At 49.9% G+C, this 23,240-nt stretch overlaps 1 protein-coding gene across 2 annotated transcripts in view; it reads left to right on the forward strand.

The window, feature by feature from the left end:
- The window catches only part of IPPK (inositol-pentakisphosphate 2-kinase), a 56,044-nt gene that overhangs the window by 12,785 nt on the left and 20,019 nt on the right, over positions 1-23,240 (forward strand). For both annotated transcript variants that reach the window (XM_003807836.6, XM_055091779.2), the window contains exons 3-10: positions 946-1,041; positions 4,896-4,962; positions 7,955-8,076; positions 9,381-9,470; positions 15,003-15,061; positions 17,032-17,104; positions 19,534-19,813; positions 22,512-22,662. In XM_003807836.6, the coding sequence (XP_003807884.3) occupies positions 946-1,041; positions 4,896-4,962; positions 7,955-8,076; positions 9,381-9,470; positions 15,003-15,061; positions 17,032-17,104; positions 19,534-19,813; positions 22,512-22,662 (938 nt within the window). The remainder of the gene's footprint in view (positions 1-945; positions 1,042-4,895; positions 4,963-7,954; positions 8,077-9,380; positions 9,471-15,002; positions 15,062-17,031; positions 17,105-19,533; positions 19,814-22,511; positions 22,663-23,240) is intronic.

Raw genomic sequence — 23,240 nt, forward strand, 5'->3', positions numbered from 1 at the left:
TCCTGTGTGGAGTGGCCGGGGCAGTGTCTGCCAGGCAGCAGTTGGCTACATTTCCTCTGTAAATGACATAATGTGGCACACTGTGTGATCAGTGGAGACTTGAGTGGTAACTTTTCTGTTGACCAGGGGGGCTTTATTTTTTTTTTTTGAGACAGAGTCTCGCCCTGTCGTCCAGGCTGGAGTGCAGTGGCACGGTCTCGGCTCACTGCAACCTCTGCCTCCTAGGTTCAAGTGATTCTCCCACCTCAGTCTCCTGAGTAGCTGGGATTACAGGTGCCCGCCACCATGCCTGGCTAATTTTTGTATTTTAGTAGAAACGGGGTTTCAGCATGTTGATCAGGCTGGTCTTGAACTCCTGACCTCAGGTGATCTGCCTGGCTCAGCCTCCCAAAGTGCTGGGATTACAGGCGTGAGCCACTGCTCCTGGCCAGGGTTTTTTTTGTCAGAAGCTGTGACCACAGCTGTACTGGGCCATTGAGGGACATGGGGATGATTTCTGTCTCAACCAGTTTCATCACCTTACTGACTCTTTAAGAACCTCTGACTGGGGAAAGAATATTCTACATTTAGAGGCTAAAGAGTAAAATCTCTTTAGAGATTGAGATGTGAGATGTCGGAGGTTTTCAAAGTCACATTCCTTGGAAGGCATGTGTAGGGGCCGCTTTGGGAGAAGGGCAGACGGGAGGCGGCAGCAGTGCGGTCCTCAGACTGCTACCTTCCCAAGTCTCTGGGCCAAGGAGGGTGGCATGGCTGGGGAGGGACGCTGGTGAGGAAGGGCACTGGGGACCTTCCCCTGGGTCTGAGGGCTGTCACCCGGGTTCTGTCTGTGGCTGGGACGTCCCCCTTGCTTGTGGTGGGGTCCGTGGTGGTTTTTGCCTCTCCCCTCAAGCAAGGCTCTGTTGGGAGGTCCCATCACGAAGGCTGTCCTGTGATTGTCTCTTACAGACCTCGGAAGAGATATTTCAACACCTGCAGAACATAGTGGACTTTGGGAAAAATGTCATGAAGGAGTTTTTGGGGGAGAACTATGTTCATTGTGGGGTAAGTGCTTTTTATTCACATCTGAATTCTTGGGCATGTTTTGCGTCAACACTGCCAATTTCCCGGTGATCTTTTGGAACTTTGTGCTTAATGATAACCCGCGTCCAGCTAGTCTCCAGGTGTTTCTCATTTGCTGTGCTGGGTGGCAGCAGAGTGGATACTGCAGTTTCTCTTTCCTAGCTGAGAAGCATGGGGTTCAGAGGGCCCACGTGAACCCCTGTTCTCCAGGGCCCGTCTCTGCCAGCCCTCCTGGAGGCTCCTGCTGGGTGAGGGCTCTTGAGCAATGCCCCTCAAGCAATGGCATTGCTCTCTGCCCCTGGGCACCTTTGAACACAGGAGGCCCTACATGGGAGGGTGGTGGCACCTGCTGGGGCTGTCCTGGGGGTGGCTTATCACACCCAGGAAGGGCCTCCGCTGCCCAATGAATGTTAAAAGCTGGGGTTTAGAGAAAAGCCGTGGGAGCCCCTGGGTGTTGCCGCCTGTGCTGGGGTCTGTGGGAATGGGACCAAGGTTGCCAGCCCTGGCTCACTTCTTGCCTGGGCCTGTTCTCTGAGCAGATCTGTAGTTTTGAGACCTGGACAGGCCCCTGGGTCCCACCCTTCTGCAGCTGCTGTGAGTGTTGACTTGCCTCCAGCCTGTTCACTGCACTATTGTGATGTTGGGAGTGTTTGGGGGTCACAGTTCCCCTGTTAGGAAGATTCATGCAGTTTTTTCCCTAGGGCATATCCCTTAGATGGTTCTGTGCTGTGACCAGTTTTCTCCTCGAGGAAGGAACATTCTTGGAGGCAAGATCCACCAGAATCCTCTGTGGCAGGAGGACTCGTGTGGTGATGGCCCTTGTTGGCCAGGGGCATGGGATTAGACTCGAGGTCCCATTGGCAACCTGGTGGGGTGAGCGTTACGGACTGCTCTGAGGGGACAGGATGGGGGAGCATTTCCAGCAATGAGCAGTCTGGCTCCAGGTTTGTCCTCAGTGGGAAGGGTCACAGTAATGAACCCACAGCAAACAGGGCTCAACCCACAAGGCCGCCTGTGAGCGCATTTCCTTCGCCTTAAGATACCGACAAAGTGAAGCAGAGCTTGCTTGCCCTGCAGGTGAGCGTGTCCCAGTAGGACGCCGCTGGGCTCTGGTGCAGTGGGAAAGTAGGTGCAGAGCCCATTCCAGGCTGACGATGCACCCCTCAGGGTCGCTGCGTCTGCAGGGCCACACAGGGCCACGTGAGGGAAGAACAGATATGTCGGCGAGTTAGGCAAAGCGTAGAGTTTCCCTCCTGTTTGTTGTGGGGCAAGATACAACCAGCCCTGTGATGAGACCGTGAGACAGAGACAGGGACAGCCACACCCTGGCTCCCAGCCCTGCCTGGTGGGTGTGGCGCTGGTCTGGGCCTGTCTCCAGTGCTGGGTGTGGGAGCTGGAGAGTTTAGGAAATGGGGAAGGGGCAGAAGCTGCTTGCCTTGTTCTTCCACTGTTGCTCCTTACATACTGGAGGAACCTGAAGGTTCAGGAGTTCCACCTCGCTGCTGTGGGCCAAATCCTGGTGAGGTTGGACGCTCTCTGGCGCCAGCCTCAGCTCCGTTGGAACCTCGCATGCTGACAGTTCTGTGCCGTGGCCCGGTTTTCAGGCTGGGGACATGAGTGAAGGGACAGCCAGGCTGGCGGCTCTTTGTTCTTCTGAGCAGTTGTCCCTTTGCCATTTAGAGGGTGATGCCTGGAGGTCCTCCCACATCTCAGCTCCCAGGTTACAGGGAGCTCTGTGGGATTCCAGGGGACAGCTCCAGGATGGGATTTCTGTGGGCTTTCCTTCTGGTCCTCTTAGGTGAATACCTTGTGCAAGAGCTGGTTGGTGCGTCCTCACGTGATTGGATGGTGGCGTGGTCCACACTCGCCAATGTAGTTGGACTTTTAAGAGGATGCTTACTGTCAGTATTTGTTTGTTTTTGTTTTTTATCTTGCTCTGTCACCCAGGCTGGAGTGCAGTGGTGCGATCATGGCTCACTGCAGCCTCAACCTCCCAGACTCAAGTGATCGTCCTGCCTCACACCCACCCCCAAGTAGCTGGGACTACTGGTGCGCACCACCGCACCCAGCTAATTTTAGTTTTTCTTGTGGAAATGGGGTTTCACCATGTTGGGCAGGCTGGTCTCGAACTCTTGGGCTCAAGTGATCAGCCCGCCTTGTCCTCCTAAAGTGCTGGGATTATAGGTGTGAACCACTGCTCCAGGCCAGCATTTTATTTTGACTTTAAACACAGATATGCATATTATAAAATCAGTGATTTACAGCTGTTGGAAATAAACCACCGAGGTCTGCTTTTCACCTGGGTGACTGTGAGTTCGGGCCATGCATGGGCAGACAGCGGTGTGGAGGGTCGTTGCCCTGTATGTGGACCTGAGACCTGCGTAGCTGCTGTGTCTCCCAGCCATATGTGCTGTGGGGTGGGGGCCAAGGCAGAGTGACGGCCTTGTGTGGTTTTGGGCGATGGTTCTCACACGCGAGGCATCCAGAGTCGGCATGCGTTCCTTTTGTGCTTTTGCTTTCTTTGGAGTGGAGCCAGTACTTGGACTTCTTGAGATGATCCAATTTACGAATTTTCTTTTTTTGTTGTTTTTGTTTTTGAGACAAATTCTCGCTCTGTCGCCCAGGCTGGAGTGGCGTGATCTCAGCTCACTGCAACCTCTGCCTCCCAGGTTCAAACAATTCTCCTGCCTCAGCTTCCTGAGTAGCTGGGACTACAGGCGTGCGCCACCACACCCGGCTAATTTTGTATTTTTAGTAGAGACGGGGTTTCACCATGTTGGTCAGGCTGGTCTTGAAATCCTGACCTTGTGATCCACCAGCCTCGGCCTCCCAAAGTGCTGGAATTACAGGCATGAGCCAACGCTCTTGGCCTCAATTTACAAATTTTCGAATGTTTACATTCCCTGCTCTTGTCCATTGTGTCACCTTACCTAATTCTGTACTAAGTTTATAGTAAGTCATATTTTGTTAATTTATAGCATGTTTAGGTAAATGATAAATCAGAAGTGAAACTGGCACAGCCGACTGGGAATGGACAGGGGTGGTGGTGGAGGGGCATGGATGTGACGGCGCAGGGTGGGGACGGCATGATCTCTGTGGGCAGGATCCCAGCATTCTTAGCCTAGCAGATCTCCTGTGTCCGTTTGGGACTTTTTCAGAAGTCACAATTCTGCCACCCTAGAAACACGAGAGGACAGGGAAGATGATAAGCAATGTGGCTTAAATAAAAACCTTTCATTTGGGAAACTGCACAGAAGAGCCATGTGGAGGGCAATGCTGGGCATTGGTTATACCACGTCCTTCAGGGCTGAGGAGGCACAGGCCATCTTCCTGAGACAAGTGATTCTTCAGATGCTGACCTGCTCCTCAGGTGGAAGCGTGAGGTTCTCAGGTTGTCTGAGTGGTCAGTAAGGGTCTTCCATGTGGTCTAAGAACTGCTCTGGGTCCATAAATGCTGTAAAGACCAGAAGGGGGCTCAGAAGGGGTGCTTTGTGGCGAGAGAAGCTGGCTTTGAGGCTGGTCACCACCGTGGGCCCAGCCATTCTGAGATTGGCCATTTCACCACCGTGGGCCCAGCCATTTCACTGGCCACCCTGATTGCAGTGAAATGTTGGTGTCTCTATTTAACCTGGACATGTCCTGAAAATAATAGAGCAGCTTTTATTCCCAAAATCCACACACTGATTTTTTTTTTAAGCAATAAACTTTAAAAAATATTATAAATTACACATAACATAAAAACCAACAGCTCAACTGTTTTTAGGCATGCAGTTCTGTGGCATTGTGTTCATGTCATTGTGCAATTCACACTGAGAATTTCATGTATTTTCCTACAGGAGGTCGTTCAGCTACCTTTAGAGTTTGTGAAACAGCTTTGTTTAAAGATACAATCTGAAAGACCAGGTAAGGGTGTTTAACTTACAGATATTGTTTGTAATTTAAAATATTCCATTTGAAAAGTGTTTGAAATGATTACCCATGTTAGGTATACGCATTTTTCAGTAATCCTTTTTTTTTTTTTTTTTTCGAGACAGAGTCTCACTCTGTCGCCCGGGCAGGAGTGCAGTGGTGCGATCTCGGCTCACTGCAAGCTCCACCTCCCGGGTTCACACCATTCTTCTGCCTCAGCCTCCCGAGTAGCTGGGACTACAGGCGCCTACCACCATGCTCGGCTACTTTTTTGTATTTTTAATAGAGACGGGGTTTCACTGTGTTAGCCAGGATGGTCTTGATCTCCTGACCTCGTGATCCACCCACGTCGGCCTCCCAAAGTGCTGGGATTATAGGCGTGAGCCACCGCGCCCAGCCAGTTTTCAGTAATTCTTTTGCCAGAAACTTCATTATCAGGGATAGAAATCCTGGGAGCTCATGGATACAATTCTCTGTATCAGAAAACCACAGCACTGCACAGAATATGTGATGAAGAACCAGTAAAGGCAGGTGCGGTGGCTCTCGCCTATAATCCCAGCACTTTGGGAAGCTGAGGCAGGCAGGTCACCTGAGGTCAGGAGTTCGAGACCAGCCTGACCAACATGGTGAAACACCTTCTCTACTAAAACAAACAAACAAACAAAATATATATATGTACAAAAATTAGTTGGGCGTAGTGGCGGGCACCTGTAATCCCAGCTACTTGGGAAGTTGAGGCAGGAGAATCGCTGGAACCCGGGAGGCAGAGATTTCAGTTAGCTGAGATCACGCCACTGTACTCCAACCCCAGGTGACAGAGTGAGACTCCGTCTCAAACAAACGAAAAAGAACAAATTAATACCACAGAAAACAACAGGGAGGAGCTGGAGGTGGAGGGTCTGGGGCAGACTTAGGAACGGGAAGGGTTCCCAGAGGCCTGGGAGAGGCAAAAGGAAACTGAGGTGACCTGAGCTTCAGGAGGGAGGGCCTGGCCCAGGAGGGTCTGTAGCCCAGGGAGCTGTCCCCAACCGGAGTCTAGGCTAGGTCTGTGTCCTTCTGAGGAACAGGGAATCCAAGGGCCTTCTGTGGCATCACCTTACCCATCCTCATGTTGTCCTTCCCCAGTCCCCTCCCATCCCTTCACCTCTCCCTTTCTCCTCCATCCCCACCCACTCCCTTTTCTGCACTTGCTGGTGGCCTTATGACAGAAATCAGGTCAAACCTTTTTTTTCAGTCAGTGATCAAAGAGATAAATTTCGTGAGTTGAGGGTGGAAATGCCTCTGCCTGGAGCACAGCCAGGCAATGAGGGTGTGGAATTAGCCAGTATAAAATTTTTTCCTGATTTGATTTGGAAAATGAAAGCAAACCATTCTCTGGGTCTGCAGTCTCTGGCTGGGGCAGGGAGGAATGGGCTTCACACTGCAGGAAAGGCTGGGGAGGCGGGAACGCCACAGGACAGTGGCTAGGCTCCAGTTCTTCCTCTTGGTGAATGCAGTCTGAGCCCGGCTCCAGGGTGCTGTCTGCAACTGCTCTGCTGCTCAGCCTGCCATTTCATAACAACCGTGGGAGGTTTATCACACCACAGTGATAAAAACCAGACTTGGAGTAAGGCTCATTATGTTAAAGGAGGAAAGCCTGTCCCTGGGGTGCCTGGAGCCCAGGCTTGTTTGGTTCTGTCCACACCACGGGTTCCAGCAGATCTGGTGCTGGGGAAATATTGGTGCACTGGGGACTGGGAAGGGCCTAGATATGAGAGAAGGTAGAGCCTGCAGCCCCCTCCTCTTCAAGTTCCTGGGCTAAGGGTGTTGTGGAATTAGGGGACCATCCCCAAGACCACCCTCAGGATTGATAATATGCTAGAAGGACCAACATAACTCACTGTTTTACTTATGGTTATGGTTTATTGCAGGAAAAGGATAAAGATGGGACCAGCCAAGGGGAGAGATGCAGGGGTGGGGTCCAGGAGAGACCTGGCATGAGCTTCTGGGTCCTCTCCTCAGGGGTGGTGTGGGCAGTATTCACTCTCCCATATGGAGTGTGCCCACCAGGAAGCTCACCAGGCATTGTTGTCCAGAGTTTTCACTGGGGCTCAGGCACGTCGACATGGCTGACCATCGGTGTGGCTGACTGCAGTCTCCAGCCTCTCCAGAGTTTGAGCCGATACCATAAGGCGTGAAGCTACCCCCTACATAAACCAAGTTATTTTTTGTTTTTGTTTTTGTTTTTTTTTTGAGATGGAGTCTTGCTCCTTCGCCAGGCGGTAGTGCAGTGGCGCACGATCTGGGCTCACTGCAACCTCCTCTGCCTCTCTGGTTCAAGCAATTCTCCTGCCTACGCCTCCCGAGTAGCTGGGATTACAGGTGCATGCCACCACGCCCAGCTAATTTTTTGTATTTTTAGTAGAGATGGGGTTTCATCATGTTGGCCAAGATGGTCTTGATCTCTTGACTTCATGATCTGCCCACTTAGGCCTCCCAAAGTGCTGGGATTACAGGTGTGAGCCACCGTGCCCGCCTTTTTTTTTTTTTTTTTTTGAGACAGAGTCTTGCTCTGTTGCCCAGGCTGGAGTGCAGTAGCACGATCTCGGCTCACCACAACCTCCGTCTCTAGGGTTCAAGCAATTCTCCTGCTTCAGCCTCCCGAGTAGCTGGGACTATAGGCACGTGCCACCATGCCTGGCTAATTTTTGTATTTTTAGTAGAGACGGGGTTTCACTATGTTGGCCAGGCTAGTCTCGAACTCCTGACCTCATGATCCACCTGCCTCGGCCTCCCAAAGTGCTGGGATAACAGGTGTGAGCCACCTCACCTGGCCTAAACCACGTTGTTACTGTGTGTGTCCCACAATCCCCAGGGAGACATGAGGTTTTCATCAGGTACAGAGATGCCCCCTGGAACCAGGGACAAGGCGGGGCCTGTTTTGGGCAGGGATCATCTCATCTCTCTCACTGACCTTGCTCTGTGTGACCCTTGCTCTGTTTTCCAGAGTCTCGCTGTGACAAGGACCTGGATACTCTCAGTGGTTACGCTATGTGCCTTCCTAATTTAACCAGACTCCAAACCTACCGCTTTGCAGAGCACCGGCCGATTCTGTGTGTAGAGATTAAGGTGACCTGTCGAGGGGCAGATGGTGTGGGTAAAGGGGAAAGGTCAGTCCTGGGTAGTAAGTCCAAGAGTCACGTGCCTTGGGTTCCAGTTCCCACTGAAGTGAGTGGTAGGCACTCTTGGCTCCTGGAAACTCCACTTGTTTCTGTCCTTCCACAGCCCCCACCTGCGTTCTGGTTCCTGCCATGGCTCCCAGATCCCAGGTTTAGGCTCATTCCTGGTAGCTCATGATAGAAGACCCCACCCACCCTGCATGCCTGGGCTAAAACAAGCCCTGGTTGAGGGTCACCAGAGGGAAGCGCGTTGGGTCCCCCTGACCCGTTTTCCTCAGAGGGCACAGCTTGCCAGGGTCCCCTGGGTTCTTCCTCTGTGCCCCTCCCTGCTGGCCATGCCTGCTTGGTGCTTGGCTGCTGTTTGCTGTGCTGCAGGAGCCCCATCTGCAGGTTGCCCTGTAGACTGGGGAGCTCTCTTTGTCCTGCTCAGGACGGATTTTCCTGGAGGCACAAAGGCCAGTGTGACCCTCAGAGGCACTGGTGTGTCATGGCCAGGAGTCCTGAATTTCTCTGGTGCCAGGCAGTGGGGGCTGGATGGGCCAGGGGCCCCCTTGCTTCAGCTCTCTGCTTCCCATGTCGGGGGTGGCTGTCAGGGTCCCTCAGGAAGCTGCCTCACATGTCCTGGCCTTTGTTCCCCTCCTCCAACTCTAAGGCAGCAATTTCTGGGTCACACTCCTGGCCTGAGCTCATGCCTCCTGATCCTCCTCACTTGTGGGTGGATGTTCTGCTTCCCCAGCCACCATCTCCAGTGCCCGAGGCTCAGCACAGGCCTGCGTGTGGTGTATGCTCAGAGGCTGCAGCTTTTAGAGGGCACTGGGGCTTCCTTGACCTTCTGGGAGCCTAGCAACTATCAGATGGGCCTCTGTCGGGCCATGTGCTAGTGTCAGTGGGAACAATGGTTCTGCTTCTTGGAGCTGGGAGTCCTGGGTCCATCTCTACTACTAGAGTCTTGCAGTCACATTCTTGAATGAAAGCATGAAGCTATTGTGTGTTGTGCTTGTGTTGAGCTAGTGTAGAGGCACCACTGACCCTCCCCAGTGAGAGTTCCGGCCGTGGGTCCTCTAGCGGAGATGTTTGTGTGATCTGATGCAGGAAGTGTTGTTCCCGCTGGGAGGTGCAAATGAAAACAGCTTCTGGGGCCATTTATGCCTAATTATCTTGCTGCACTCATTATCTTGTAGTCAGTGATATGTCTATTTAGAGGTATGTGATTTCTTCCTAAATATTTTTCCTCCTTATTTGTTTATTTTACAGCCAAAATGTGGGTTTATTCCTTTCTCGAGTGATGTCACGCATGAGATGAAGCATAAGGTCTGTCGATACTGCATGCACCAGCACCTCAAGGTGAGAGCCAATGCCCAGCTGTGGGCTACTCTAGCTGCACGCTGGGGATCTGGGCTGAGGCATGGACACACACAGTTTTCAAAAGAGTAAAAGAAAATATGGATATTTTTAGTTGACATTTTATTTCACAAAGTGATTCATGTTCACCTTTTTTATTTTTTAAATTTAGAGACAGGGTCTCTGTCACCCTGTCAGGCTGGAGTGCAGTGATGCAATCATACTCACTGCAGCCTCCACCTCCTGGACTCATGCAGTCCACCTGCCTTGGCCTCCGAAAGTGCTGGTGTGAGCCACTGCGCCCGGCCCGTGTTCACCAGATTCACTCTTTTAAATATATAATTCAGTTTTAGTCTCTTCACAAGGTTGTACAATCACCACTTCTATCTAGTTGCTGACATTTTTATCACTTCAAAGCAAGGTGTCTTCCTCTTTCTATGAATATGGTATATTACATGATTTTCGCATGTTGGACCAACCTTGCATTTCTGGGATAAATCCCAGTTGCTCATGGTGTATAATACTTTTATATGCTGCTGAATTCAGTTTGCTAGTTTTTTGTTGAGGGTTTTTGAATCATAAGGGATGTTGGTGTGTAGTTTTCTAGTGGTGTCTGGCTTTGGTACTAGTGTAATAACTGGCTTCATGGAATGAGTTAGGAATTATTTTCTTTTCACTCTCCAGTTTTTGGAAAGAGTTTCAGTATTGGTATTGATTCTTCTTGAAATGTTTGGTAGAATTCACTAGTGAAGGCATTTGGTCCTGGGATTTTCTTTGTTAGAAGATTTTTGATTACTGATTCAGTCTCTTGTTACCAATCTGTTGAGATTCTCTATTTCCTGAGTGGGTTTTTTGGTAGTTGTGTGTTACTAGGAATTTGTCCATTTTCATCTAATTTGATGGCATACAGGTCAGTAGTAGTGTCCCCTTCTTTCATATCTGACTTTAGTAATTTGGTTTCTGTCTCTTTTTCCTTGGTCTAGCCACAGGATTGTGTCATATTTGTTGATCTTTCAAAGAAACAACTTTTGGTTTTATTCAGTTTTCTGCTCCCCTCTCCCCCATTTTCTATTTCATTTGTCTTCACTTTAATCTTTACTGTTTCCTTCCCTGTGCTTGGATTGGGCTTAGTGTGTTATTCTTTTTCTAATTTTATTTTTTTATTTTTTTTGAGACGGAGTCTCGCTCTGCACCCAGGCTGGAGTGCAGTGAGTAGCTGGGACTATAGGTGCCCGCCATCATGCCTGGCTAATTTTTTGTATTTTTAGTAGAGACGGGGTTTCACCATGTTAGTCAGGATGGTTTCAATCTCCTGACCTCGTGATCCACCCGCCTCGGCCTCCCAAAGTGCTGGGATTACAGGTGTGAGCCACCGTGCCCGGCCTCTAGCTTTTTATTGTAGAAAGTTAGGTTATTCATTTAAGATCATTCTTCTAATAAATCTTTAAGTAACTGCTTTCTCTTCATCCCATACATTTTGGTATGTTGTGTTTTCATTTTATCTTAATTCATTCTCTGATTTCTCTTTTGCTTTCTTCTTTGACCAACTGATAATTAGGAGTGTTTACTTTTTACACATTTGTGAGTCAAATTTTCTTTTGTTACTGATTTCTAGTTTCATTCCACTGTATTTGGAGAACATTGTTTGCGTGATTTCACTCTTAAAATGTATTGAGACTTGTTTTGTGGTTTAACATAAGGTTCTTCCTCAAGACTGTTCCATGTTTGCTTGGGCAGAATGGGTAACCTGCTGTTGCTGGGTGGATTTTCTATAGATGTGTTCAGTCTAGTTGGTTCATAGTGTTGTTCAAGCCTTCATTCTTGTTGACTTTCTGTCTCGTTGCTCTGAGTGTTAATTTAAGATAATAATCTGAACAGTCTAGTTCAGGTTAATACCAACTCCATTTCAATCATAGACAAAGTTTTGCTCCTCTAAAGCTTTGCTCCCTCCCCCAACCTTTGTGCTGTTATTGGGATACAAATTAGATGTTTCTACATGATGTTCTGGGTGATAGAGATTTGTAATTATTACCTTATGCAGTTGTCTCTTAAATTATATAGAGGAACAAGAATTACAAAATGTGTTTATACCTTCTTTTATATTTGCCTATGTAGTTACCTTTACTGATACTCTTTATTTCTTCCTGTGGATTTGAGTTACTATCTAGTATCCTTTATTTCAGCCAAAAGGACTTCCTTTAGTAATTCTTGTAGGGTAGGTTTTCTAGCAACGAATTCTTTTAGTTATGGTTTATTTGGCAATGTCTTAATTTCTCCTTCATTTTCAAAGGATAGTCTTGGTAGATATAGAATTCTTGGATGGCAATCTTTCTTTTAGCACTGAGGATATGTCATGATCCTGCCTCCTCCTGGCCTCCATGGTTTCTAATGAAACCATGGAGGAATCAGCTGTTAATCTTAGGGAAGGTGCTTTGTATGGGATGAGCCACTTCTCTCTTTTTGCTTTTTAAGATTCTCTCTTGGGCTTTGTCCTGTGACAGTTTGATTATGGTGTGTCTAGGTGTAGATCTCTTGGTCTTTATCCTAAAATTCAATCATTTTCTCTTCTGCCTACTCAAGCCTGTTCTTGAGCCCCTCTAGTTACTTTTTCATTTTAGTTACTGTACTTTTCAACTAAAGAATTTCTTTCTTTCTTTTTTTTTCTTTTTAGACAGGGTCTTGCTCTGTCACCCAGAGTGGACTGCAGTGGTGTGAACATGACTCACTGCAGCCTTGACCCCCTGAACTCAAGCCATCTTCCTGCTTCAGCCCCCACCAAGTAGCTGGGACTACAGGCGCACCCCACCATGCCCAGCTAGTTTTTGAATTTTTTGTAGGACAGGGTTTTACCATGTTGCCCAGGCTGGTCTCGAACGCCTCAGCTCAGGCACTCTGCCTACCTCAGCCTCCCAAAATGCTGGAATTGTAGGTGTGAGCCACCATGCCCAGCCAGAATTTCTTTTTGGTTCCTTTTTATAATTTCTACCTCTCTATTGATATTCTCTATTTGTTGAGACATTATTCTCCTTGTTCTTTTTAGTTCTTTGTCCCTAGTTTCCTTTAGCTCTAAGCATATTTAAAATAGTTGATTGAAGTCTTTGTCTGGTAAGTCCAGTGTCTGGGCTTCCTCAGGGCAGTCTAGTGATTGCTTTTTTTGTTGTATATGGGCAATACTTTCTTGTTTCTTTGCGTGTTTTGTGATGATAGGTTGAAAGTGGGCATTTGAAATAATATAATGTGGCCCCTCTGGAATTAGATTCTACTCCCTCTCCAGGATTTTTTACTGCTGCTTCTTGTAGTTGTTACTGTTTGTTTAGGGACTTTTCTGCGCTAATTTTGTGAAGTCTGTATCTTTGTCATATGTGGCCAATAAAGTCTGCTCAGTTAGCTTAGTGGGCAGCTAGTGGGTCAATAGATATTTTCTTAAATGGCAGGCATTCCAGAATGAATAAGTCTCCTAGTCTTTGCTGAGGGGCTCTGTTTGTGTGTTGGGGCCCACTCAATACTCACTAGGATGGTTGATAACTTTGCCTTAGCCTTCACTTCCATGGAGCCTCAGATCAGCTCAGGTGAGAGCTTAGGGCCTTCTCAGGTCTTTTCTGAGTCTTTCCATGACTTTCTAGATTCCTAGGTGTACGTTGGAGCTTTCAGAGTCTCTGTGTACATCTTGTTACTCAGCTTTTTCTTTTTAGCTTTGGTTAGCCTATTGTTTGCCCTTTTATTCACCTTCCAAGGAAACCATGAAGTTAAACGATTGCCTCTAAATGTTTTTGACAAATGCCCATGGGGAAAAGGCCTCCTGCACGGGTGAGTTCTGAGCCAGGTCAGTGAAGACAGCCTTGCAAGTGTGATCTTTCCGGGAACCCAGAGACAGGTCAAATAAGTGATTGTCCGAGAACGAGGCTTTGGAGATGTCCTGCCCTCATCTGCGTCCTCTGTGGCTGCTGGGCAGCTGGTTTTCACTGTGATTGCGGCTGTTCGTTTTCAAGGTTCTGAACCTTGGAGCTAGAGATACAGGGATGGGAATAGGGCATTTAAAGTGCCAACAAGCTCACTGATCTTGCTTAGATTTAGCTGTTTTTCTTGAATAAATGCTTCCTGGATTGTTGCAAGTCTATGGTCAATTTCCAGAGTTCAAAACTTTTTGATTCTGACATTTTTTTTTAACCAGTTTTCTGATTGCCTTTACAGAGGAGAGAATTTCTGGAGGTCATTGCTCCACTATTTCACCAACATCACCCCTTCTTTTCTTTGTGGTGTGATTACTATCTAAGCTCTTAGGGGAAAGACGGTTATGTGAGCCATGCCCCTTGGGATGCAATTTTCATGGTCACCATTCACTTTCAACATATGTGACAGATGTTTAAGAAATACATTTTACTATAAAGCACTACCTGCTCATATAACTGGTAACATATGACATGGCATGAATTGGATTACCTGCCTTCCCAGGTAACTCATATTGTCAGATATATTTGCATATCTTTCCAGACTTCTTCCTGTGCCCACAAAAATATGCGTGTAATTCAGGTGGAAATGAAGTGATCTCTGTCCACATGTTCTAATGTTTACATGCCTGTACGTGCATACACACACCCTTGCAAAGCAAAAATGGGATCATGGCATATGTACTTTGTCTAATTGCTTTTTTCACTTAATCCTTGAGGATTGTTTGTAATATATTCTTTAGGGCTTTTTCAGTGCATATTTGGATATATGCATGGATATTTGCACATAAGCTTTTTTTTTTTTTAAGCAAAATTGACATTACACTGTATCCATTGTTCTGCCAGTTGCTTTTTTCCTTGAATAAATTTTGGTGACTTTTAACTCTACCTCTTTCTGGTAGTAGCTGCATATCATTTATGCATTTCTTCATTCAATAAATTGTTTGCTATGTGCTGGTCCCACTAGTGGATGGGCTGTGATTTATTTAGTCATTTCCCTACTGATGAGTGTCTTTCTTGGTTTCAGGGTTTGCTATTAGCAGTAAGGCCGCAGTGGACATTCTTGTGTCTGTACCTTTTTGCCCTGTGCTACTTCTTCTAGGTTCCTTGTAGATTTGCTGAGTCAGGGGACATAAGCATTTTAAAGTTTGGTGGATACCAGCAAGTTGCCTTTCAAAATGTTATGCCAACTTATCTTCCCACTGGCAATATGAAATTTCTTGTTAAGGACACCTTCCCTGTTACTGGATATTATAAACTTCTGAAGGTTTGTTACTCTCATTACCAAAATTTAGCCATGTAATTTGAAGGTGTTTGCCACTTTCTTCCCTGCTTCTGTGAAGGGCTGGCCTGGGGGCCACGCCACATCATGTCTCACAGATGGGGCCAAGGTTTCCTTGAATGGAAGTCAAGTGGCTCCCTCCGCCACTTAGTGATGTGCACCTGCAAAGGTGGCGGCACCTTTTCCGGGGCAAGGCTGCAGCTCGTCTTCATTGTCTTCATCACTGATGCTGTTCTGTGTGTTCAGTTGGCACAGTGCAGTCACCAGCACCAGTCACCTCATGCCCTCCTGTTGGTGTTTTCACAGGTAGCAACTGGGAAGTGGAAGCAGATCAGCAAATACTGTCCCCTTGATCTCTACTCAGGGTAAGAGAACACTTCTCCTTTGCCCCCTTGTGTCAGGTTCCCTGGAGATGGGTGGGGTGGGGGCCAGTGCCTGGTGGGGGGTATTTCGTGAGGTAGGAAGGCAGGGAAGGCCCTGTTCTGTCTTCAGGGCTCTCTTTTGCCATCAGCGCTGTAGACACCTGGGGCTTTGTGCCCCGTGCCTTGTCTCTGTGCTCACAGTTGGACGTGCTTGCTCACTTTTGGTTGTTTCCTCATCCGAATTGTGACCAGATTTGTTTTCTACTTATGTCAGAAATCAACTGGTGCTCAGCCTTGACCTCCATCTGTCTGGGCCCTCATAGTTTGGTTGTTTGTGCCTTTGATCTCTCCCTCCTCTGTGGATATTAAAAAGTCTGCTGCTGCAGTGGCTATTTCTGCTCCGGCAAGGTCTGCTTGCAGCCTCTGATCAGGTGCCTGGGCTCTGCTCCCCACCTTGGCCTGCCTCCACGCTCCCCGGCCTTCAGAGCTTTGCTGTGCATCCTGCACACTACTCTCCTGGGGCAGCCCAGAGTCCGGTCCTGGCCAGAGCCTTTGTGGTCAGGAAGGCGGTAGTGGCTGGGAGCTGGGGAGGGTCAGTCCGCAGTGGGGCCTGGGGGCCCAGCGAGCAGGCCCTGGGGCTGAAGGGGCAGCAGAGGATGCTGGCAGGGCTGAGGGTGGGAGCAGGTGGAAAGAGGCGGGACCTGGGACTCATGGCAGTGCCCTGCCCCAACTCAGGCACCCCCCCCCTCACACCCCCAGGAGAGAGTCCTTGGCCACAGAGGGATGTAGATTTGTGAGCCTTTGCTGTCCTTTTTGATCAGCACAGCTCCTCTTTCCAATCTCCTTTCCCTCCCTGGGACCCCTGTTACTGCAGAGCTGTTCTGGTGAGTCCGGTTTTTCTCGCTCCACTGCGTGAGTTTCTTTCCTCTTTCTTCCCCTGCTGTCCTCCAGCCATTCATTTCGTGCCCCTGCCTTTGTCAGTGCTCAGCACTGCCTCTGAGTGCGTGCCTGGTCATCATGTCAGTGCTTTTGGTTAGATGCTCTTTTAAACTTCCGGGAACAAAGATCGAATGCAGAGTTGTCTTTGGAAGTTAAAAAGTTCACAAACATTGGGAATGCTCGTTCAGAAGGTGGCACCAACACCGCTCACTCCATGGCTTCAGCGAGTCTGGCGGTGCCCTCACCTGTGGGTCCCATGTGGATTTCCCTGTGCACCTAAAGGCTGTGAATTGTGAAGCATTCAGTAATAAAGATTCATTGTTGAGAATTTATTAACGTGTCAGAACATAAGTAGGGAAACCTCCCTGGAATGTTGTAGAATGCAGGCTTTTGGGAGTCAGCTAGAGTGCATGGATACTGGACGCCTTTCTGAATGTGTGCTTGTGGGCTGTCCCTACTGGCAGGGTCAGGCTCGTGTGCTTGCACGGGCAGCTTGGCCTCCAGAGGTTCCTCCGTCGGGGGTAGGGGAGGAGGCCATCCTTGCAGCTCCTCGCTTGGAGGACGAGGGCTCCCTGGGGCTCTAGCCTCTCCTTGGCTCCCGGCACTCCCTTCATGGCCCATCAGAGGTCTCCTGCTGCCCCTGAGCCTTTGGAAGTTGCGGCAGGAGGAACAAGGGAGGCATAGCAGCCCTTAACCCGTCTCGGGTTGGGCTGTGATGCAGCTGGTGGGGTTCCCACTCCCGTGCCTCAGTTGGGTCCCTCACATCTCCCAAAAGTCCGGGGTCAGGGCCAACCCCCACATCTCTGGTGAGTGCGTGTCAGGCTGTGGAGCTGCGTCTGTGACCCTCCGGGGAGGGACCCCATGGTGGGGCTGTAGTGAGGGGAGAATGTCACTGTTTGGACCTAGTTGGACTCTGGGTTTCCCAGCGGCCCCTGGGAGTAGCCAGCATGTCCTCTGAGCCACGAGCAGGTGTGTGTGCAGGGACAGGTCAGTTCCAGCTGCATTTAAAGCATGTTAATGCTTTTCCCTTTTAGAAACAAACAGAGAATGCACTTTGCCTTGAAGAGTTTGCTGCAGGAGGCACAGAACAACTTGAAGATATTTAAGGTAAGAGCTGCTTTGATTCTACAGTGGTTTCAGGGTGGGGCTGGCAAAGGTTCAAGTGACCTCACAGATGAGGGTGTTGGGCTGGGCTGCACGTCATGTGTGTCTGACATCCCCTTTGGGGTCCTCATGCCCTGACTGGTTCAGTCATCACCTTGGACCTTCCAGTTCCAGACCTGTCTTTCCCTGACCTTTTTCTGAGCACGATTCCACAAGCATAGCATCTGAGTGACCCTGGGTTGTCCATGACCCTGGGGTGCTCGACCAAAGCCCCACCAGTTGCTGGGTGGGCCTTGGTCTCCCCTTATAAGCAGATGGGTGAACTGTGGGTGAGGATGGCTCTGGCACTATCTGGGCTGGTGTGACCTGGCCTGCTGCTGGCAGTGGTGTCCAAGGGAGAGGAGGTGGGGGTGGGGCCGGGCAGGGTTGGGGCATCTGCGGAGGAGAGGCTGCTGGGGAGAGAGGGGATGAGATGTAGGGCAGGGCAGGCCTGGGTGGCAGTCAGGGTGCCGGGTCCCTGTTAGACATGTATCCTCTGGGGTCCCCCTTGTCATTACCTCAGTCCCAGTTGTAGCCTCATGATCACACATAAGTGACACCTGGGGACAGAGTCCTGGGCTCCCTGCAGGAGCTGACAGCCATCGCAGGTGGATCCTTCAGAGGAGGCAGGGCTGTTGAGTGTGGGCCTCTCAGCTTCCTATGTGCCGTGGTCTGGACGAGGTGACTGGTGAACTGGAAGCCCTGGCCCCTCTCCTCGCTGCTGCACATGGCTGGCGTCCTGCTGCCTGGCTGGCTGCCTCTCAGCAGTGGGCAGATGGGGCCTGCTCTTGACCTGCCTCCCCAGGTCTTGGTTAGAAACCCATGGCGCTGGCTGCTGGGCAGTGAATTGGCTTCATTCCCTGTCTGCCTCTACCTTCCCAAATCCAGGAAAGGAAGACATATTTCACAGGCAGTTTTTATTTCATATTTATATAATTTATTTTTATAAACTCGATATTTAAGCCCTGAAGATACATTCTGTTTCATCAGGGATTTGTTTGAAGCCTGTCATAAGGCTGGCATGTTATCCCATGTGGACCCTTTTCTGACCCCATCTGGCCTGCACCTAATGTCTCTGGAACTCTGGCTGTCTGCTACTTTTGTCAAAATCAGCATGGAAAAGTCCTGAGGATTAGGATTGTTTCGAAAGAGTTGAAAAGGGAATGGATTAAGAGAAGGGATGCAGAATGATTTTAAGATAACAGGGCACCGCCAAGGCATGTTACCTACTGTGCGTTCCATCAGCTCTCCCGCCGATCTGGTCCGGTTCAGTATTGAAAGCCAGCAAGGCAGAAAACCCTGAAAGCTCTGAAGTTCCAGGTGTGGGCCAGGTGCAGTGGCTCACACCTGTAACCCCAGCACTTTGGGAGGCTGAGGTAGATGGATTGCTTGAGGCCAGAAGTTCAAGACCAGCCCAGGCAACGTAGCAAAACCCTGTCTCTACAAAAAATAAAAAAATTTGCTGGGTGTGGTGGTGTGCACCTGTGTTCTCAGCTACTTGGGAGCCTGAGGTGGAAGGATTGCTTGAGCCTGGGAGTTGAAGGCTGTAGTGAGCTTTGATTGCTCCACTGCACTCTAGCCTGGGCAACAGGGTGAGACCTTGTCTCAAAAACATTAAAATTTTTTTAAAAAAAGAAATAAATAAGGTTTAAAGAGTTGCTACTCTCCTGGGGTTGGCCGCTGTCAGGGGCCTTTCCCCTGGGCACCATCCAGACCCCCATGAGTCATGGTGTTGACTCCCCCTGGGCATGGCAGCAGATGTCCCTGCCTGTGCCCTGGGAATGTGTGAATCTAAATGTTGATGTTGTAAGGAGTTTCTTTGCTGGGCTTGATTTAAGAAGGCAGAACGGTCTTGAGCATGGACCATACTGGTGATGCCAGCAGCTTCTCCCACCATCTGGCTCAGCTGTACCACCCAGCACTGGGGTCACCCTGGGCGTGGCCTGAACCCCAGGACACACTCGTTTATGGTGCTGGTGCTGACTGCCATCCTCACGTTTGTCTGCTCAGGGCCAGAGCCAAGGCCCTCAGGTTCTTGAGTAACTGGGCTGGTGGCTTTGGGAGTTTGTCACTTGTGGTGAGCATTTGCTCTTGGCTTCTGAATATACTGTGGATCATTGTCTGGGGGCGTTGGTCAGGCCAGGGCACTGCTCTTTAGTTTTTGAAACTTTCCTTCCTTTTCATGTCTTGAGGTTTGGTGCTTGGTTGATAGCACGGCTTGTGAGGGTGGATTTCCCTGGAGGAGCCAGAGTATGCAGCGGCCCCAGATTGGGTGGACAGCATCAGGGCCCTTGGCTTTCACCCGCTGCCTGGAATGCTGGTGGTGGGGACTGAGTTCTTTTCCTACAAGCTTGGTGGTTTGATGTTTCCCTCTTTCTTTTCCCTGCCTGAAGAATGGTGAGCTGATTTACGGCTGCAAAGATGCCCGGAGCCCCGTGGCTGACTGGAGCGAGCTTGCACACCACCTGAAGCCGTTCTTCTTCCCTTCCAATGGCCTGGCCAGTGGGCCCCACTGCACAAGGGCTGTGATCAGGGAGCTGGTGCACGTGATCACACGGGTGCTGCTGAGTGGCTCGGACAAGGGCCGGGCAGGCACCCTGAGTCCGGGGCTCGGGCCTCAGGGCCCGCGAGTCTGCGAAGCCAGCCCTTTCAGTAGGAGCCTTCGCTGCCAAGGTAGGGCCCAGCCTTCCCCAGGTAGGCGGTGGGGGCCGCAGGGGCCTTGGGACTCTGCAGTCCCCATGGGTGGCCAAGCGGTCAGCACAGCCTCCTGGGGGCTCTGGGGGATGCCACCTGGTTACACCAGGGCTCCCAGCACGGGGCCTCGCTGCCTCTCACCCCCAGATGCAGACTCCCTTTCTTGCCTTTTATCTGCATCTGTAAATTGCAGGACACATTTGGGCTGTAGGATTTTCCCCCAGAATATCATCCATATGTTGTGGTCCTCTCTGGTTTGTTGAATGTTTTCAACCGTGTTATGTATCCTGTTGGATCCTCATTGCAACCCGGGGGACAGGTTTTCCTTGGCTTGTTCCTTAGACAGAGAGAATTGAGGCACAGAAATCCTGCAGGGCTGGGTCCTACCACAATGGGGTGTCTTCACAAGTCTGGGGTGAAGACACAGACCCATGGGGCCTTTGGACTGCGGGACGCCTTCCTTGCAGACAGGAGCCGGGCCTGGCCGCTGCCACGTGTCCTGACATCTCATGAGCTGACGCTGCCCGTGATTCTTGGCAGCCCATAGAGACCCCATGGTCTCTGGGAGCCTGAGATGGTTTGAAGACAGCAGTCCTGCTTGTGTGCAACCAGAAACCAACCCATACCCTAAGCCCTGCCTTATTATCTGTGCCAATTTTTTCTTTTGTTTTTTCAAGACAGGATCTTACTCTGTTACCCAGGCCAGAGTGCAGTTGTGTGATCTCGACTCACTGCAACCTCCACCTCCTAGGTTCAGGTGATTTTCCTGCCTCAGCCTCCTGAGTACAGGTGCGCACCGTTACACCTAATTTTTGTATTTTAGTAAAGACAGGGTTTCGCCATATTGGCCAGGCTGGTCTCAAACTCCTGACCTCAAGTGATCCGCCTGCCTTGGACTCTCAAAGTGCTAGGATTACAGGCATGAGCCACCATGTTTTCTTACTACAAATGAACTTTGTGGGGTTTTTTTTTTCTTGTTATGAAAGTGATTCCTTATCATTTCAGAAAATTTTGTTAAAATTATGCCTATAATCTGGGCACATAATTGCTTTTAAGGAAGCCAACTGTGTCTGCAACGACAGATGGCACCAGTTGCTGAGGTGGTCTGGGGGCACCAACAGGAGGCGCCACAGCACCCCGGGGCTCCTGCAGACCTTTTTGGACATGGACACAGACAGGAGGGAGTGGAGCTGGGCCCTGGCTGCTGGGATGTGCAGTTTAAAACAATAAGATCATACTCTACATGTCATTTTGTAACTTGACTTTCTTTACTTAACTAGCATAAATCTGTATCTATATCATCACATATATGTTTTTTTTTTAATTAATTATTTTTAAAGACAAGGTCTGTTTCTGTTGCCCAGGCTGGAGTGCAGTGGTGTGAACTTGGCTCACTGCAACCTCCACCTCCAGGGCTCAAGTGATCTTCCTGCCTCAGCCTCCTGAGTAGCTGGGACTACCGACACGCACTACCACGCCTAGTTAATTTTTGTATTTTTTTTTTGTAGAGATGGGGTTTCTCCATGTTGCCCGGGCTGGTCTTGAACTCCTGGGCTCAAGCAATCTGCCAGCATTGGCCTCCCAGAAAGTTAGGATTGCAGGCGTAAGCCACGGCGCCTGGAGATCACATGCATTTTGTTCTTTATTGACCATGCATGGATCTGCTGTAATTTTAACAAATCCCCTCTAGTTGGGCATATGAACTTTTACTCCTGTTTCCCTGCACGTTGGCATTTTCGTGCCGGGTCCTAGTGAAATCTGCAGCTGACTACAGTTTTCCCCCTGCATGGACACCTTTCTTACTGTGTCTTTGCCTGTAGTTTGGTTCTTTGTGGGAGATGGTTGCTCCCTTCAGTGGCAGGAGATGATCTGGGACTTGGTTCCTCCCAAGCTCACTTGGCACCCTGTACAGCACAGGTGCCAAACAACTGTGAGTGGCAAGTGGAGTTTTGTTTCTGCCTCTGTCCCTATGATATAACAGGTCCTTGTCAGTGGCTTTGACCCCTGTCTGTGGCTCTGTGTGGCTGGTTCTGAGCTCGTGCCTGTCGCCAGCCCAGGTCTTACCTGCCTCTCAGTGTGGGCTCTCAGTGTGGGCTCATGGCTCTGGACTCTGCAGACAGTGTCCCAGGGTTTTCCTCCTTTAGTGGTCTTGCAGATTTAGGATGTCAGCAGGATCTTAGAAATTCCTTGCCTTGCAGTTGCAATGAGTCGAGATCACGCCACTGCACTCCAGGCTGGGCCACAGAGAGCAAGACTCTGTCTCAAAAAAAAAAAAAAAAAGAGAGAAATTTTGTGTCCTGACTTAAAATGAGGATTATGTCTAAACTTAGATCATAAAGTGACTTCCAGGGCTGTTGTGGTGGAATCTAAAGGACATTCTGAGAGTTGTGTTGGGAGAGGAGAGGCACGAGGCAGGACATGTGCGTTTCTTGCTCCCTCCTTTGTGCTTGGCCTGGTGCATCCAGTGTGGTCCAGGCACGCTGCAGCTCCAGCAGCTCTGTGAGGCGGGAGCGTCATCTCGTCTGTCCTTAGCGCCAGTCCAGGGTCCAGTCCTTGCCTGTGGCGATGCCCGTATGGCGGAGCCCAGGATGAGCCCTGCGGTCTGCGCCGGCCTGTGTCTCCCTCCACGTTCTTTGATAATCAACATGCTCTCGTTTTCCCCTGATGTTCTCGGTAGGAAAAAACACCCCAGAGCGCTCGGGGTTACCGAAGGGCTGTCTTCTGTACAAAACCCTCCAGGTGCAGATGTTGGACCTGCTGGACATCGAAGGCCTCTACCCTCTGTACAACCGGGTTGAGCGATACCTGGAAGAGTTTCCCGAGGAGAGGTGAGGTCGGGTGGTCCCCCTCTTGGGCAGCCCTGAGAGGAGACTGTGGGGGTGGGCAGGGTAAGAATGCGCCTCCCAAGGCACAGCTTCCCAGGAGGATGAAGCATGCCGGCCACTTCCTACCCCAGTCCTCTGCTCCCAGGTGCCCAGGCCTGCTCTGGAATGTAGTGCCTTGTAAAGGAGGAACAGGGTCACTTGTTTCTAGAAAAGAAAGCACGTCTGTGACCTTGCTAATTCGAAACCCCAAGTTGGGGCCGAGCCTGCAGAGGGCAGTGTTGCTCCACAGCTGAGCAGCGCTCCTGCAGGTCCTTCTGTGTCAGCCCAGCCTCTGTCCTGGGCTTTCACTGCGGGTCATTGGGGTCCACACCCGCGGTGTCCAGTCGGGGCCAGGATCCTCTTCCTTCCTCGCTGGTCTTCCTTGCATCTCTGACGCAGGTTGCTACTTGTCATGAACAGGAGAAGGCTCAGCTTCAAGGCTCGCTGGTTCTGGTCTTGCTAAGTTCTGTTAAAAACCTTGATGTTTAACATGAGGGAGATAGATCTGTTATGTGTTTTTCAAAACAAAATGTGTGATGTTT

This window comes from Pan paniscus, chromosome 11 (assembly GCF_029289425.2).
Source record: "Pan paniscus chromosome 11, NHGRI_mPanPan1-v2.0_pri, whole genome shotgun sequence".
Lineage (NCBI taxonomy): Eukaryota > Metazoa > Chordata > Mammalia > Primates > Hominidae > Pan > Pan paniscus.